General features: G+C 46.4%; 1 protein-coding gene across 2 annotated transcripts in view; it reads left to right on the forward strand.

Moving 5' to 3' along the window:
• Positions 1-239: 239 nt before the first annotated feature.
• Positions 240-19147, forward strand: part of IRAK2 (interleukin 1 receptor associated kinase 2) — a 60803-nt gene continuing 41895 nt past the window's right edge. For both annotated transcript variants that reach the window (XM_073591741.1, XM_073591742.1), the window contains exons 1-2: positions 240-557; positions 5275-5453. In XM_073591741.1, coding sequence (XP_073447842.1) covers positions 5336-5453 — 118 coding nt within the window. In that variant the 5' untranslated portion in view covers positions 240-557; positions 5275-5335. The remainder of the gene's footprint in view (positions 558-5274; positions 5454-19147) is intronic.

Here is a 19147-nt window from a genome sequence, read left to right on the forward strand (position 1 = left end):
TACTGAAAAAATATTTCAGGGGCTAGGTGATGCACTCTTACTCTTCATGCTTGTTCTGAGCCGTTAGAAGGTAATGAAGCCACTGGATCAGCATGACAGCCGGGTAGTAGACCAGCACCTGTACTTCCTCCATGCACGGAGCGCTGTATTGGGTGTGTAGTCCTGCAGCGTCAGAGCCGGCCTGCCCCTGCATGGTGCCCCCCCGCCCCTTCTCTGCAATCTCTTCTTCCTGTTAAACTGGTTTCACAGTTCCATATGACCTCACGCTTAGTTACAGAAGGGAGGCGTTTTTTTCTCTGAAGGGGCTTTTCTGTTGCTCTCTGCGCTTATCCAGGCGTTCTATCAACAGGGGGATCCCAGTAAGCGTCATCCCTTTAAATGACACAACTCCAATGGCACCAACATAGACTGTAGCAGCTGCTGCGTGCACAGGGGGGGGGACGTTCTGCCGTCACGTGAGGTCAGGTTGTCGGAATAGATTTTCTGCACTGGAAATTATTACAACTCTTTATTTACACGCCGACTCTGAAGCCGAAGGACCTGGAAACATCAGCCAGGTAAGGTCGGTGACCCTGTCCACAAGCAGGGGTGTACCTACAGATCATGGGGGCCCTGTAGCATAGTTCTGATAGGGCCCCCCCATGCTGACTCCACTTGTAACTGTCAGTGTCAGCTGTGACAATACGTGTTTTTGGTCTTAACATGTAACAGAGTTGGAATGGCTTTCATAGATATGTTTCTGAACTTTATCAGAAATAAAGATATAGAACCGGGTCAGTCTAGTACACGGGTCTCCCCATCTACGGCCCGCGGGCCAAATTCAGCCCTAATGTAAAATTTAGGAGGGGACTCTGTTGTGGATTCTTGTCTAAGGTTGGACCCTAATGTTAGGGGGACTTTAGGGGGACTGTGTTGTAGGGGGGGACTCTCATGTAAGGCACTCTGAATGGGACTTTGATATATGATGGATTTTGTTGGAGACTTTGATATAAAGGGGTTCTGATGGGGACCCTGATATAAGGGGGGCTCTAGTGTAGGGTGGGCTCTGATAGTGACTCTGATGTAAGGGAGGATTCTGATTGGGATTCTGATATAAGAGGGGACTCTGAAGGGAACTCTGCTGTAAGGGGGGGGGGGGGCTCTGATGGGGACTCTAATGTAAAGGGGCTCTCTGAGGAGCTCTGATGTAAGAAGGGGCTCTGATGTAAGAGGGGGCTCTGATGTGAGGAGGACTTTGATGGGGATTCTGAAGTAAGGGGGCTTCGGCAGGGACTCCAATGTGAGAGGGGACTCTGATGGTGACCCTGTCGTAAGGGGGAACGCTCGCGTAAGGGGATACTCTGAATGGGACTCTGATGCATGAAGAACTCTGATGTATGGTGGAGTTTGATGGGGACTCTGATGTTAAGATGTTTCGATGGGGAACCTGATGCAAGGGGGCTCTGATGAGAACACTCATGTAAAGGGGGACTCTGATGGGGATTCTGATATAAGGGGGGACTCTGATGTAAGAGGGGGACTCCGAAGGCAACTCTGAACTAAAAGGGCACTGTCAGGAACTGTGGTGTAAGAGGAGATTCTGTTAGGGACTCTGATATAGGGGGGGAGTCTTATGATATGGATTCTGATGTAAGGGGGCTTTGTCAGGGAATCTAATGTAAGAGGGAACTCTAAAGGGGACCCTGTTGTAAAGAGGGTATCTGCATGGGACTTTGATGTAAGAGGGACTCTGGTGTATGCTGCTGGAGTTTGATGGGGACTGTGATGTAAAGGGGCTCTAATGGGGACTCTTGTAAGGGGGGCTCTGATGGGGACTCTTGTAAGGGGGGTTCTGATGGGGACTCTTGTAAGGGGGGTTCTGATGGGGACTCCTGTAAGGGGGGCTCTGATGGGGACTCTTGTAAGGGGGGCTCTGATTGGGACTCTTGTAAGGGGGGCTCTCATCAGGACTCTTGTAAGGGGGGCTCTGATGGGGACTCTTGAAAGGGGGATCTGATGGGGACTCTTGTAAGGGGAGCTCTGATTGGGACTCTTGTAAGGGGAGCTCTGATGGGGACTCTTGTAAGGGGGGCTCTGATGGGGACTCTTGTAAGGGGGGCTCTGATGGGGACTCTTGTAAGGGGGATCTGATGGGGACTCTTGTAAGGGGGGCTCTGATGGGGACTCTTGTAAGGGGGGCTCTGATGGGGACTCTTGTAAGGGGGGCTCTCATCGGGACTCTTGTAAGGGGGGCTCTGATGGGGACACTTGTAAGGGGGGCTCTGATGGGGACTCTTGTAAGGGGGGCTCTGATGGGGACTCTTGTAAGGGGGGTTCTGATGGGGACTCTTGTAAGGGGGGCTCTGATGGGGACTCTTGTAAGGGGGGCTCTGATGGGGACTCTTGTAAGGGGGGCTCTGATTGGGACTCCTGTAAGGGGGGCTCTGATGGGGACTCTTGTAAGGGGGGCTCTGATGGGGACTCTTGTAAGGGGGGCTCTGATGGGGACTCTTGTAAGGGGGGCTCTGATGGGGACTCTTGTAAGGGGGGCTCTGATGGGGACTCTTGTAAGGGGGGCTCTGATGGGGGCTCTGATGGGGACTCTTGTAAGGGCGGCTTACAAGAAACACTTCATGATGGGCACAGCAGATGTACAGAGCCGGGAACTCAGTTCATGGATGGTGGGATCTCTCAGAGAATATTTATTTTTAGGTGTGTTGATGATTGATCTCAGTAGGTATTTGACGTAGTAGCTGTGACTGTAGCACACAAACAGCTGCTAGAAGAATAACATACAAATGTCTTTAGGAAATGCAATAGAAGAATAAAGTGCAGCAATCATAGAGAGAGAAGCCCAATAATAAAAGTAAAACAAAAAAAATACATTGTAAATCACTTCCATGTAGTAACCCCTGTCAGGTTTTTATTGTCTGTGCCCCGTTAGGGAGATTCGCCCTCTCTATCTTTCCTGTTTACCATTATTACTGAAAATTAAAGTAAAAGAAAATCCCAAATTTTGGGTTGTCCCCAGAAAATTAATAGAAGGGAAATCTTCCAATGGGGACACTAGTTCTGGTGGAATGTCCCTTCTGTCCCCTCCTGGCCTTCTGATGGTCAGCCAAAGACAGGAGACTATACCTATGAGCCTTCAGGGGGTGCTGGGGGTGGGGTGAAGTGGACTTTTAAAGTACAGGATTCGCTTTTTATGTTTTTTTTTAGCTGAAAGTAGAAAGTGAAACCCTCATAGTATGATCCTTGTCAATCCAGAAGATCCAGCTACAAGCAGCCACCGGTGTCACCTGCACATTCCACTTTGATGTCAATGGTAACTCTGAGCTCCAAAATCAGAGCCCCGGCCCTCTGCCTGCATACCTCAGCGAGGTGTTCATTGTATTCTGACCTATAGAGGGGATTGCACATTGCAGGGGGTGTGCCAGAGACAGGGCCGATGATAAGGCAGTACAGCCAGACCTCCTGTACTGGGCCTAGGCCCGATCAGTTCAAAAGGAGGGCCCGGTCACCTGCCCAGCAGTAGGTCCGGCCGTACTGTCTTATTGTGGACACTGATCCTCTTCTGCCTCCCCCTGCAGCGCTGCTAGATTCTCTTCTTCCCTCTCTGGCTGCACTGCAGGGGGATTGGTCCTAGCACATGCGCCCCTTCCATCTACTGTCTCGCCCCCCCCCCCCCGTGTGCCCCTTTCCCCCGCAGCGCTGACGGCTTCCCTCCTCTCCTCAAGCTGCGGCGGGACACAGGGGGATGTTTCAAGGTTGAGAGCGGGGGAAGGGGCTGGTAAATATGTCATATACTGACCCCTTCCTTTTCTGAATGAACACAGTGAGCGATCAGTACCAATCACTCCTGTGCTCATTCATCACTGAAGCATAGTAAACTGTAAGCGTGGTAAGCTATATTGCTGTTGCTAAGGTCTACAGTATATGTGCCAATTGCTAAAGCAGCAAACAAGCCAGGAAATGGGTGACTTGGCTGAGCTGATGGACATTTTGGTAGTGAAGAGGTGTTATGCTTTGTCCCTTCACTAGCGACCAGTTCCCCATGAACTGGGCCTGAACTCGCAGCACAGAATACTAAGGTACCCAGCCTGGGAGTCACTGGTGATGTAGTGAGGCCTTGAAAGGAGAACAAGCATGAAGTAAACTGTGTTTACTATGCTTCAGTTTGTGAATGAGCAGGAAGCCTCAGATGGTAGAAGGGGGCCCTGTCAGGTAGGCTGTATGGGCCCCATGATTTCTAACAGAAGCCCTGGATGTAACCCCGACATTGGTTCAAGGGCTCAATGATGATCTGGAGGACCGAACAGAATACAGTTTCTGTAACCAACCGAACTGAAATCTCAATCAATCTGCTTCCCCATCTCTCCCAAATGTGTAATGAAACAAGTGGAAGGCGCAAGACACAAGTAGCTCTAACTAACCCAATAAAAGTCCATAACTTAGTCCATAATACATAAATGAATAATAAAGTTCGTACACTCAGGGCTGCCACCAAAGAAAGAGAAGACAGATTCCAGCGAAGCTGAGAATAAACAAGGAGAGAGGCGCCTCTAAGTGTAGCAGTTAAAAACACTTTAATGGTAGCATGCAATTGGCAAGATGCTTGACAAAGGGGTGCGGCTGCCGCAACACACGAAACGCGTCGCACCTTAGTGACGTCATTGCCTCACGCAGCTCTGCTCTCTGCACACCAAGCCTCGTTTTGGGAGATCCCACCGCACGGCCGTTTTCCATCAGCGGGTTCCAGGGAGGATTCTATGCTTTGCAGTGCCACGAGCGACGGCACTTTGACGGTTCACCGCCCTTATCTCGAGGGACACCCCTACACACAGTTGTTTGTGCCTGCCAAAACTCCATCCACATAAACCAGCAGAAAATTGGAGGAACCCTGACGCATTTATCTATCCTTCTCCTGGGGTGTTTTACTTACAGATGTGCCCTCTTTTATCTTCATCCATGTGAGTTGCCCATTGTATGTTGCCATTAAAGTATTTTTACCTGCTGCACTTAGAGGCGCCTCTCTCCTTGTTTATTCTCACCTGTGTAATGAAGAGGAGGAAAGCAGGAGATGTTCTGTAGTACAAATCAGGAGAAGAGCCTAGGGTGACAACATTGCTCCTCCACAGATACAGTCCAGTGAGCGTTGTCACCCTAGGACAGGGAGTGTGTTACTGCCAGGTGAAAATAAAGGGAAAACCTACACAGCGTCCACATCTCATTGGTTAACTGCAATGTAATACATTTGTGTTCTTGGGCTGCTGACTATTATACTTTTCCTTTTAGGTCCCGGTGCTGAGGAGACCTTCAGCTACATCTGAAGCTGTCGATCCCGGGAAGACCCGCCATGGCTAGCCCTCGCTGCAGCACCTCCTCCCCTCTGATCATTGACATCCCCCCGAGGGTGTTGGATGAACTTTGTCGCTGTATTGATTGTCTTATAGACTGGGAGTGGCTACGATTTGGTGAGATGTTTTCCCCTTTTTTACATATCAGATAAGAACACAAGGGTAACTGAGAGGTGTAGATGTAAAAGAAAAAAAAGGTAAAGCTGTCTAAAATGTAAAGAGAACTTGTCACCAGTGTGCACCTGTAGTAGTCTGAATCCCCACTCTGAAATCATGATAACAGTGAGGGCTTACCTTTCAGGGATGGTTGTTTTTTTAATAGTCACTTGTATTCTTTCCCTGTCAGAGTGAAGTGTCCAGCTTTAAAGCGGAGTTCCACCCTGAAATTTTTTCTTTTCAGAATCGGACCCCTCTAAACCTAAAAAAAAAAGGTTTGGAGGAATTTTTTTTTATATATACTTACCAGAATCGCCCTGTTGCTATGTAGTCCTCCTAATCTGCCACTTCTTGGTCCGCGAAGCTCCTCGTCACTTCCTCCCTCACCTGTGCTCCCAAGTCTGTGGGCAGTACTGTGATGTTGCCATAACAACGGGCAGGGGGGTGGGACCTTCCTCCGTTGCCGCCCGTGGTTATGGCAACATTAGAAACAATCGGCGATACGGTCGGTGAATCGCGCATGCGCGAGATCGAGAGGTTCATGCCGGTTACCCAGCATGCACCTCTCCAAAACAAATCCAGGAAGAGATCTCGATTGGGCTTCACATGCCCACAATCATGATGGCAACGGCCACAACAGGAGGCAGCAAATATTCAGTAAGAAATTTATATTTTTGCTAAATACATAATAAACATTGTATACTAGTTTTTGAATAGTATTAGTAATAATGATAGGATCAATTAAAAAAAAATAAAAATAATTTTCGCCGGAACTCCGCTTTAAGTCCCCTCACAGAGACCGTCTTATCTCTTATCTGAGATCAGCACTGATAACACTTTATACACAGCCATGTACTGAGGAAATGTATATTGATATAGATATATATGGATATGATATATGATATGGATATTGATCATCTGAACATTATATGAGATCTTGACGTATACTATACATTTGTTTTTCACAATGTTATTATTTAGTATTATCAAAATGGTGGAAAAAATATTTCCCAAAACTCTCCCAGGGGAGACTATGGGAGATGGGGATTTTTTAAGTGCCCAGAAACAGTAAATCCCTATAAATAAACAAAGTAAAATCTCATGATATTTTATTTATACAAAATGATTTAGAAACAAAAGGGAGTATAGACTCTGTGCAAATTGGTATGTTCAAAACATAGACATGTATTACAACCATCTGTGCTTGGATGGATAGCGGAAGGTGTATGGATCGACGCGTTTTGCCCAGAAGAAGTGCTTCTTCAGGATCCACCTTGCAACATTATTAGAGTTTATATCTAGTAGATGATACATGGAGGGTTGGCAAGCCCAGATCACGCGTTCCTGACCCACCATTCTCGAGCATCAATGTGAAGAATGGAGCCGGCACTAGAGGAAGCAGAGCCGATAATTCCTGTATAGCAGCGGTTCCTGTCACAGGCGGAGTGATACCAAATGTATTCAGTCTGGGACAGGAGCGATACAGGAAGCATTGGCTCTGCTCTCTACTGCAGCTGCATGCTTCCTCTAGTGCCAGCTCCTGTCACACTAAGATCAGGGATGGTGGGTTGGGAACCAGCCAGCAGTACCCGCCAGCAGTACCCACCAGCAGTACCAGCCAGCAGTACCCACCAACAGTACACGCCAGCAGGACCCACCAGCAGTACCAGCCAGCAGTACCAGCCAGCAGTACCCACCAACAGTACACGCCAGCAGGACCCACCAGCAGTACCAGCCAGCAGTACCCACTAGCAGTACCAGCCAGCAATACCCGCCAGCAGGACCCACCAGCAGTAACAGACAGCAGCACCTGCCAGCAGTACCAACCAGCAGTACCGGCCAGCAGTACCCATCAGCAGGACCCACCAGCAGTACCCACCGGCAGTACTAGCCATGGAGGACAGCTAGCAGCAGCCACTAGCAGCCACCAGCCATACCCACCTGGGGGATAGCAGCAGCCAGCAATACCTGCAGGAATCCTGAGAAAGAAGTGAAGATTGAGGTCAGTTGAGGTGCAGGTACCGCAGTGCATCAGTGTGAAAGCAGCCTTAGGCCCCTTTGACACGATCGGTCCGATCTGGTCCGCCTGTCTGTTTTTCAGGACCCTCCATTCACCTCTATAGAGCGGCAAATCTCTACCCGCCTATCTCCAAACTGATCCACTTAAAACAACATACTATATCATACTGATACTGTATCTATCCCCTTCTGTCTGTGCGGATTGGATCGGAGAGCTCGTAGTGCAGAGCGGGCTGTGTCCATGTCTGCTCTGCATATGCAGAGTGGACACGAACCTGTCATCTGCCCACTCCGCTCATTGTGGCCCGGGATTGGTTACCAAGTCGCTAAAGTGGCCCTCGCTCCTCAGAAGGTTGGGCACCCCTGGGTTACATTGCCTAAATATGGCCATATAAGGTCAACGATGCCACCACCATTCCCTCTCCTTCGCTTATATAGCTGATGGCAGCTCAAGAAGCATGATACATAAATCATAGCTCCCAACTGTCCCTGATTTCGAGGGACTGTCCCTGATTTGGAGCAATGTCCCCTCTGTCCCTCATTCCTCCTCATTTGTCCCTCATTTTGGTCTGATCTATATAGTTGTGTATAAAATGCACTTTTTATCTTTCAAAAAGTGTTTCCCAGTGCTAAACCTTTCATCCAAATTCTAAATTGCTGCATTTGTAAATTTTAAAAGACAATATAAAGGAATAGTAGTGATAAAAACAAGTCCTTGTGGATTTAATTAACCTTTTTTTTGGTTAATTCTCCTTTAAGGGGGTGTGGCAGGGGGCGTGTCCTATGCCTACCTATGTTTGCTAGTAGGTTTCCCTCATTCCCTGCTCAAAATGTTGGGAGGTATGCATAAAATAATAATACAAATAATAACTTCTATCATCTCCACACATATTAACCACTTCCCGCCTGTAGGACGTCATAGGATGTCATGGTCTTTCAGTGGTTGTGCGGGGACGATGACTGTAGCTACAGGCATCATTCCGGTATCTTTTTTTTCAGCCAGCAATTCCCTGTGATGTAAAAGCCATCCTAGCGGCTAATTAGCCACTGGAATGCTTTACCGACAACGGGATGGGACATCCCCCCCCTCCTCCCGCTGCCCACTGGTGCCTCTCCGGCCTCTCCAGTAGAGCCGGCCTGGGGACCATCCCTATGCTCCTGGGAGGACGGAAGGGACGTCATGACGTCTCTTCCGGTTCTGGCAGATGTAAACACTGCCATTTTTTTTCTGGAAAGCGGAGATCAATGTTTTTTTTTTTTTTTATTTCATGCTTCTTAGGGTAAAGGAGATATCTGGGGTCTTATAGACCCCAGATCTCTCCATAAAGAGGACCTGTCATGTACAAGGGATGATTACACATTTCTTGTGATAGGAATAAAAGTGATCGAAGAAAAAATTAAAGGGACAGTGTAAAAATAATTAAAAAAGAAATGTTTTAAAGCGTGCCATTCCTCCATGCTTGTGCGCAGTGGTGAACACATACATAGGTCGCGCCCGCATATGTAAGGTATCAGCGCGAACATTATAGCGAGAGCAATAATTCTATCTCTAGACCTCCTTTGTAACTCTAAACTGATAACCTGTAAAAAAATTGTAAAGCGTCGCCTATGGAGATTTTTAAGTACTGCAGTTTGGCGCCATTCCACGAGTGTGCGCAATTTTAAAGGGTTACATGTTAGGTATCTATTTACTTAGCATAACATAATCTTTTATATTTTACCAAAAATTGTTTTTCTTTTGTTTTGTTTTTTTGTTTTTTTTGCTATAAAATTCCTGAAAGTGTATTTATACCAAAAAAAATTGCGTTGGAAAAATCATTAAGTAAACACCATGTGACATAAAAAATTGCAACACCCACCATTCTATTCTCTAGGACCTCTGCCTAATAATATATGTAATGTTTGGGGGTTCTGAGTCATTTTCTAGCCAAAAAAAGTACGTGTAGGAGAGGAATTAAAAAATTGGCCTGGGTGGGAAGTAGTTAAAGAGGAAGTAAAGTCTGCTGGGGTTTTTTTTTTTTTTTTTTCTTGCCTGCAAAGTAAAAGCATAATGTGCTCCTATGCATCGCATACTAGCACATTATGTGACACTTACCTGCAAACGAAGTCCTCGCCGTCCGCGCTGCAGGCCGCGTCCATCTTCGCCCCTCTTCCTTCCGGATCCGTGGACTCCGGCTCTGTGACTAGCTGGAGCCGACGGTCACGGCACAGGGCTCTGAAGAAAGGGCACCAGCGGCTGTTTCTTCAAAGCGCATGCGCCGATGACGCAATCGGCGCAGTACACAGTAAATATCTCCTAAATGGTGCAAGTTTAGGAGATATTTACAGTACCTACAGGTAAGCTTTATTATAGGCTTACCTATGGGTACAAGCATTAGAGGGAAATTTACTTCCTCTTTAAAATCTGAGAACATTGCTTTTAAGCAATAGTCTAAAATCGAGAGCCGACTACTAAATAGAAATTGCAGAACGTCCTTGGCTCCCTTATCAATGGTGGATTATAATAATCCAAGGGCGCAGTGGCTTTACTGTAACAATGATGTACATTTATTTACTTATAGATAAGAGCTTAAACATTTCAAGCCTGCTTATGGCAGTACCATTAAATTTTTAGAATAGTTTATACAGTAAGTCCACCAATTCCACAGCAGATACCGGGTCCAATATATAGTAAATATTGAAAAAATGGAAATTAATGCAAAGAAGTGCGTTGGGCATAGATCCTAGTGCTTATATCTCATAGCTACAGATCCCAGCTCACTTTGTCGCGCCCAACCAATCCACCATCTGTTACCCACAAATGTAAAAGGGAACCCGCTTTTCCCTCACGTGGTTCTGGTCTGTATTCACTTACCCCTTCGACCGCCTATCTTGACATAAGTTATAGCCCGAGCCACAACCTTGGTGAGGAAACCACGTGTCAAACCTCTGGGTACAGACGAGAATTCGCCTATCCACATGGCTTAAAGGGGAGGGATATGTCTTGATGATGCCAACCCGTTTCGTCCCTACTCAGGGCTTCATCAGGATCTATTCATATATATATATAGGTCCTGATGAAGTTCTGTGGAGGGATGAAATGCGTCCCTTATTAAAATTTCTTGTATTTGATGTAAATTTGAACATTCTTTTGATATGCGTTAAAGAGGAACTTCACCTGCTCCCCCATCCATTACCCCAGACAAGCAGTGGCAAGAGGAGTTTAGATGCTGATGCGCCCTGCTCCCCCCACCCCATATTCCCTTTGCTGCTGCTTGTCTTTGGAAAGTGCTCAGCGCTAAGACAGGCTGTCGTTATGAAGTGTCCCTCTCCTTCCTAGCTGTTATCAGATCAGCCGTGGTAAGAGGGGGCAGGGGGAAGGTCGGACCTCATAGCAAGGGTTAGGAAGCACCTACCAACATGGGACTACATCTTCTTTGTCCCATGGGGGACAGAACAGTAGAAGAATAAAATATATCGTGAGATCTTCTCTAAAAATGATTGACAAGAACTTTTAAAATTACAATAGCGTAACATTCCGGGAATGGATACAAGGACTGGGTCTCACTTTGCAATTTTTCAGAGTCTAAACTTCCTTGCACCATCCTCCATATCAGTAATAATGTTTTATAACAGCAATCAGAGACTAGTGAGCATCCTTTTATAGATCTCAAAGAGGAAGTGCGATTACTTACTCACCCAATTTCCACTTCCCGTTATTACCCACTTCAGCTCTGGAAGGTTTAACCCCTTCATGACCAGGCCATTTTTTTGCGATACGGCACTGTGTTGTTTTAACTGACAATTGCGCGGTCGTGCGACGCTGTACCCAATTAAAATTGATGTCCTTTTTTCCCCACAAATAGAGCTTTCTTTTGGTGGTATTTGATCACCTCTGCAGCTTTTATTTTTTGCGCTATTAACAAAAAAACTGAAAAGACCGACAATTTAAAAAAAAAAAAAAACATTTTTTACTTTCTGCTATAAAACGCATCCAATAAAACAAAGTAAAACATCTAATTTCTTCATCAGTTTAGGGCAATATGTATTCTGCTACATGTTTTTAGGAAGAAAAAACTCCATAAACATTTATTGATTGGTTTGTGCAAAAGTTATAGCGTCTACAAACTATGGGATATATTTATAGAATTTGTATTTATTTATTTTTTTACTAGTAATAGCGGCGATCAGCGACTTATAGCAGGATTGTGGTGGACAAATTGAACACTAAGTGACACTTTTTGGGAACCAGTAACATCAATATATTGCTCAGTGCTAAAAATATGCACTGTCACTGTACTAATGACACTGGCTGGGAAGGGGTTACCATCAGGGGCGATCAAAGGGTTAAGTGTGTGCCTAAAATGTGCTTGGTTACTGTGGGGGGGGGAGTACTATGGGAAGGCAGAGATCGTGTTCCTGCCAGAAACACAGGATCCATGTCTTTCCTACTGACGGAACAAAGGTCTGCCTTGTTTACATAGGCAGACCGCCATTCTGCCTCTTTCCCGAACGATCGTCAGGTGCCGCATTTGCCCCGCATTTGTCCGCCGGACCCGCTGATTGGCTCCCGCTTTGTTCAATCACAGCGGGAGTTGGTCACGCACGCGTGTGCCCATGACCCGGAAGTGTCACAGAGCGGCTGACCTGCCGCAGTAAAGGTACGTGGGGCGGCCACTAAGCGGTTAAATTAGAACTAAGGGCAAACTTTTTTTCTTCTGTCAGTTTTTTTTTTTTTTTGCCATCTGTGTCCCATTGGGGAGATTTCCATTCACTTCCTGTCCCATAGTCAAAACAGGAAGTGAGAGGAAATTCCTCCAAAGTGAGGGAATCGCTGATTGTTTCGCCAGGATTAGTGTCCCCATTGGAAGATTTCCCCTCTATTTCTGTTCTGGTGACAACCCAAAATATGGGATGCCATTAAAGTTTGTGTGCGGTTAAAGGCCGGTGTCCCAATACTTTTGGTAATATAGCGTAGATGAACCTCTGACAGTGTCATGTTTTATATGCTGGGAGAAAGTCTTGACTGGATTCACAACTTTGTGTTTTTGCTTGATGCATGTTTATCTAAATTAATGAAAATTCATCGCAGCACTTGCCTTCAAGCAGTTGTAAACCTCGGACATGAATTATGAACAAAGCATATCCCTCTATAGTGTGTACTTGTGTCAATCCAGAGTACTAAGTGTAATTTATGACTGCTGCTTCCTTCCTCTGCTATCAGCATGAGTCCCTTCTGACAAGTTTTCCTGACACCAAGAGAAAAATGGTGACAAGGGAGGGATCTCAAGATGATTGACAGCCTCAGCTCTGTTCCTATGTGCTGTGCAGAGGGGGGGGGGTGTCCCTTCCCTCCAATCAGCTGAGCTCTGAAGAGTGTAAATTCAGGTCTTCGCCTTTTCTTCTGAACGCTCAGTGCCGGTTCACACCAGCGCGATTCCAGTGCCGGTTCACACATCGCATAGGACTCGCAGGCAGTTCACGCTGCCCTATGCGAACGGCTGTGGGTTTCAAAAGAAAGTTAATGACACCCCCAGATCGGTTCACACATCGCAGTGCGAACTGTGAATTCGGACAGGAATCCAAGACAGGAATTGTCGTGGACAGAAAAACGGGTCCTGCAACGATTCTTGTCCGAATGCGATGCAAATTCAGCTATTCAATCGATATGATTGAATTTGCATCGCACAGACAACACATGTGACCTGCACAGCAGTGCGATGCGAATCACATGCGATGTCTGACATGGTGTGAACTGGCACTCAGACCAGGGCCGTCTTTAAGGCAGGGCAAAAGGAGCAGCTACACTGGGCCCTGTCATTGTTGTGGGGCCCAAAGCAGCTGCCTCATACTTGCCAACTATCCCAGTTTAAATTCCATTGTCCCTTGAAGTTTTAGTCCTGTGCTGTGTCCCAATATCTCAGTGTGAAGTGCTGCTACTAATGCTGCCCATCTTTGCCCTATTGTTGTGTACAGAGGACTCACCTGCAGACCCTGTGTTTACATGTAAATAACCGGCATTCATATGTAAATAGCGGCTGTACCCATAAGTAAATAGCTGCGGCCGGCAGCATTGATATGTAAATAAAGGCGGCATTCATATGTATATCATGCCACCCTGCAGTGAGGAGATGATGTGCTGTAACCTCTAGCAACCAATTAGTGAGCAGTATTACTGTACAGCAACCTCTAGCAACCAATTAACAAGCAGAAATCATGTGCTGTAACCTCTAGCAACTAATCAGTGAGCTGTAATGTGTGCTGTAACCTCTAGCAACCAGTCAGTAAGCGGTAATGATATGCTGTATTCACTGGCAACCAGTCGCAATTTCTGCCTGATCTGATACAGTAAACTGATTTTAAGTCTAGCTGCTATTTATTGTATGTCTCAGAGCAGGTGGAGAGTGAAACTGCATGGGGGGGGCTAGAAAATTTTTGCCCAGGGGTCCAATCAATATTAAAGACGGCCCTGACTCAGACTAGCTTTAAAATTCTGCAATTTGAGTAGATGTAAGCATCAGATAAACAGGTACAAATTACGTAGGAGGATTTGTATCATCTCTGTGTATTACGTGTGGCCAGTCACTTCACCGGGTATATGTAATGGGTTACAACCACTTTAGGGTGGTCGGAAATGCACATACGTGAATAATAAATACATAATGTATGCCAATGCATGTTATGATGCCTGTTGACATTAATTACAAGGTGCATTGCAACACACATTGGTGTGTTTTGATGTGTTTCCATTGATGTCAGTGGAAAGCAGTGGCGTCACGTGTTCTCTCTGTGGTTTGGCATTGCCAAAGACATGCTAATTGGCTCCTGTCTAAATTGGCCTTAGTATATGTAAGGTACATATAAAAAAATTCCGCGCTAGAAACACATATAAATGAGCAGCAGTAAACAGTGCGACAACACCAATCAGAATAAAGAAAAATTATAAACTGCGCTAAACAAAAAATATTAGGTAAAGTGGAAGAGTTGCCTACCACCAGCAAATATTGATAGAATTATGAGAAGCAATAATAAACACAGAAAAAGTCCAAATCTTCAAAGATAGTAGGATGTTCAGCTTAATTGTAGGTAACAGTCCAAAATAAGCTATGATTGCCCTTACCAGAACTTCAGTGATAATGAGCGGATGGCATAAAACCCTGCCAGGGCCTTAGGGATAATAAACCAGTCAGCACCTTCCGTTTTCAGATTAAAGTCCCCTCAATGGATGCAGGAGAAGAAACAAACAGAAAAAAACTGGCCATAGTGTAGTATATCAGATGCTTAGCATGGACAAACAGACATACCAAACACCCTGGTGAGCACACAGGAACAACCAAAAAAAAAAAAAGGGGGAGGGAAGTGAAAAAAAACCCCACCACCGTGGCTGTAGATTGTGCTTACCGACTCACGGTGCTAAGCAGGCTCTATGTCAAACTAGGAGCTGATCAGTAGTTGACAAGGAACACTTTGATTCGTCCACATTAGCCCGAAGTCCATACCATCAGTATACAACCCAGAATATAAATGATAAACTTTCCATGGTGAAGTACCTGGCAGTCAGGTATCCAAATTGTGATATCAGCAATATCGCCAAAGGTGTGCTAGAGGTTATTGAAGTGGAACTACTTGAATTAGAGTGAGAAAGTAGATGCAGACACTTTGGAAGGTACTTCACCATGGAAAGTTTATCATTTATATTCTGGGTTGTATACTGATGGTATGGACTTCGGGCTAATGTGGACGAATCAAAGTGTTCCTTGTCAACTACTGATCAGCTCCTAGTTTGACATAGAGCCTGCTTATCACCGTGAGTCGGTAAGCACAATCTACAGCCACGGTGGTGGGGTTTTTTTTCACTTCCCTCCCCTTTTTTTTTTTTTTTTGGTTGTTCCTGTGTGCTCACCAGGGTGTTTGGTATGTTTGTCCATGCTAAGCATCTGATATACTACACTATGGCCAGTTTTTTTCTGTTTGTTTCTTCTCCTGCATCCATTGAGGGGACTTTAATCTGAAAACGGAAGGTGCTGACTGGTTTATTATCCCTAAGGCCCTGGCAGGGTTTTATGCCATCCGCTCATTATCACTGAAGTTCTGGTAAGGGCAATCATAGCTTATTTTGGACTGTTACCTACAATTAAGCTGAACATCCTACTATCTTTGAAGATTTGGATTTTTTCTGTGTTTATTATTGCTTCTCATAATTCTATCAATATTTGCTGGTGGTAGGCAACACTTCCACCTTACCTAATATTTTTTGTTTAGCGCAGTTTATAATTTTTCTTTATATGTAAGGTACCCACCTTAGATTGTAAGCTCCTTGATGACAAGTACTGATGTGAATGTATAGGAAAGTGCTTGCATAATTTGTTGACACTATATAAATCCCCTTCGCGCCGACCGTACGCATATATGCAGCCTCGGCTTTCGGGGGTTATACCGGTATGATGCCCACAGCTGCAGGCATCATCCCGGTTCCGTTTTTTTAGAGCGGGCGATCGACTTTCCAGGGATAACAACCGATGCGGCTAAAAGCCGCTCAATTGTTATCCCGGAGGAGCGGGAGGGGACATCCCCCCGCTTCCCGCCGCCTCCCGCCGCTCTGACCGGGCCTCCCGTCCCACCGGGAGACCCGATCTGCAATCCGGGCACTTCCGGCATCTAGCCACAGACCCGCTCTGACCGGGCCTCCCCTCCCACCGGGAGACCCGATCTGCGATCCGGCACTTCCAGCGTCTAGCCACAGACCTGCTCTGACCGGGCCTCCCCTCCCACCGGGAGACCCGATCTGCGATCCGGGCACTTCCGGCGTCTAGCCACAGACCGGCTCTGACCAGGCCTCCCGTCCCACCGGAAGACCCGATCCGTGATCCGGCACTTCCGGCGTCTAGCCACAGCTTCATTCCAGTTCCCTGAATGTAAACACGGAAGCGACGTCACTTCCGGTTTACTCGGCTGCCAATGGAGCCGGATTTAAAAAAAATATACAGTGTTCAGAGTCGCCGTTTCAGCGATCTGAATACTTTGAAGTGCAAAGGAGGGATTGGAGGTCTTTTAGACCCCCGATCCCTCCATAAAGAGTACCTGTCACCACCTATTACTGTCACAAGGGTTGTTTACATTCCTTGTGACAGCAATAAAAGTGATCAAAATTGTTTTTAAAAAAAAAAAACACAATTTAATAATATAAAAATAAATAAATAAAACTTAAAAATAAATAAATTTTAAAGCACCCCCGTCCCCGCGAGCTCGCGCAGCAAAGAAAACGCATTCGGAAGTCGCGCCCGCATATGTAAACAGTGTTCAAATCACACATGTGAGGTATCGCCGCGATCGTCAGAGCGAGAGCAATAATTCCAGCACTAGACCTCCTCTGTAACTCTAACCTGGTAACCGTAAAAAAATTGAAAGCGTCGCCTATGGAGATTTTTAGGTACCGTAGTTTGTCGCCATTCCACGAGTGCGTGCAATTATAAAGCGTGACATGTTTGGTATCTATTTACTTGCCGTAACATCATCTTTTACATTATACAAAAAAAAAAAAATGGGCTAACTTTACTGTTTTGTTTTTTTTAAATTCATGAAAGTGTCCCTTTTCCCAAAAAGTTGCGTTTAAAACACCACTGCACAAATACCGTGTGACATAAAATATTGCAACAATCACCATTTTATTCTCTAGATTCTCTGCTAAAAAAATATATATAAATAAAGTTTGGAGGTTCTAAGTAAATTTCTAGCTAAAAATACGGATTTATACAGTAATACAGTAATAGGTGATGACAGGTACTCTTTATGGGAGGGATCGGGGGTCTAAAAGACCCCCGATCCCTCCTTTGCACTTCACAGTATTCAGATTGCCGAAAACGTTGATTCTGAACACTGTATATTTTTTTAAAACCGGCGCCATTGGCAGCCGAGTAAACGGGAAGTGACGTCATGACGACGCTTCCTCGTTTACATTGCGAAGGCTGGAACAAAGCCGCCCACAGCTTCGTTCCAGCCCGCCCCCAGCCGCCGAAGGTGGCCGATTGGACACCGGGCTTCCTGATCGCACGGGAGGCCCGGTAAGAGCGGTGGGAGGCGGCGGGAGAGGCGGATGTCCCCTCCCGCTCCTCCGGTATAACAGCCGAGCGGCTTTTAGCATTGATGTTGTTGTTATAATCGGATAGCCGATCGCCCGCTCTAAACAATGGTACCGGGATGATGCCTGCAGCTGCAGGCATCATGCCGGTATAACCCCGGAAAGCCGAGTACGCAAATGTGCGTACAGTCGCGGGAAGGGGTTAACTTGTAAACACCAAATGTCAGAAGTAGGCTTAGACATGAAAGGGTTATTATACCTGTGATTGCTAGATAAAAACCTTAGGGGGGCGGGAAGCATAGAATCCAGTGTTGAACTTTGTTCGGGAAGCAGGGCTGAGACTCTACAGAGAAGTATTTATAGCGTTACATGCCCATATTTTATTCACAATAGAAAATGGAAAACATATGAAATGTTTAAACTGATGAAATGGACAATTTTAAGAAAAAAAAATAAGGTGATTTTGAAATTGATGGCAGCAACACATCTCAAAAAAGTTGGGTCAGGGCAACAAAAAGCTGGCAAAGTAGGTAGTACTAACAAGGAAGAGCTGGAAGAAAATTTTGCAACTAATTATGTTAATTAGCAACAGGTCAGTAACATGATTGGTTCCAGGGCTGGGCTCAGCCCTTCCTTCTCTGAGCTGGCCCCTCAACTGTCGGCTGATTGCCAGCTACTATCTCTCCACAGTTACGCACCTGTTGATGATATCCTGCTCGTCAGTCCTGCCTACTTAAGCCGTCCAGCCCAGAGGAGCTCTGCCTTCGGCTTGGTCAACATCACAGATCTCCTGCGTTCCTGTTTAAAGACTTGCTTGGGGGGTGGCTGATTCTCCATCATGATGTCCTTGTAGGAGGGAGGAGTCTAGCAATGGTGCGCGTTCACAGCTAGAGCCTGCAGGAGTGAGCCGAGTCTCGCTCTATGTTCCCTGCTGATTGAATATGACCCGCTGATTCGACCGCCCCCCCCCCCTCCCCCCGTTGGATCTCACGGATAAATTTATCGAAAGTGCACCCACGCCAGCTGAAGTCTTGACGGGCTGACCTCGGAGCCAGTAAGCTCCACATCTGAGCTGAGAGGTAAAGAGCGGACCTATCGGCCGGCTAGCACTCGCCACCGAGCAGAACATATTCTAACCCCTGACGCTCCCAGCACCCCCACGCTAACCCACAACTGTGATACGGTTGGCATGGGCTCATAGGGAGGGGGTTATCCTCCCCCCGCGATATCTCCCCTACCCACCTGGACGCCATCCTGCTGTTCACCAGAGCAAGGAGGAAGAAGCACAGAGCCTTCTCTGGTCGGGACACAGCACCGCTCGGTGGAGCCGTGAATGGAAACTTTCAGGAGACTGTCTCTGGCAGTCAGTGAGCGGACCCCTCGCATCGGCTTCCCCATCCCGCACCCCTTTTGGCTATTCACACGTCTACCTGGATACAGAAGGCAGAGAGGCGCACTGTCCAGAAAAGTCATACCCCATGAACAGCACCGAGACACGGTGAGTACAAGATAAAATTCTGTCTGAAATATTATACTGTGAATACTGTGAACTAAACCCACAAAAGCCTATGAAATCTCA

The sequence above is a fragment of the Aquarana catesbeiana genome, linkage group LG07 (genome assembly GCF_042186555.1).
Source record: "Aquarana catesbeiana isolate 2022-GZ linkage group LG07, ASM4218655v1, whole genome shotgun sequence".
Classification (NCBI taxonomy): Eukaryota; Metazoa; Chordata; class Amphibia; order Anura; family Ranidae; genus Aquarana; species Aquarana catesbeiana.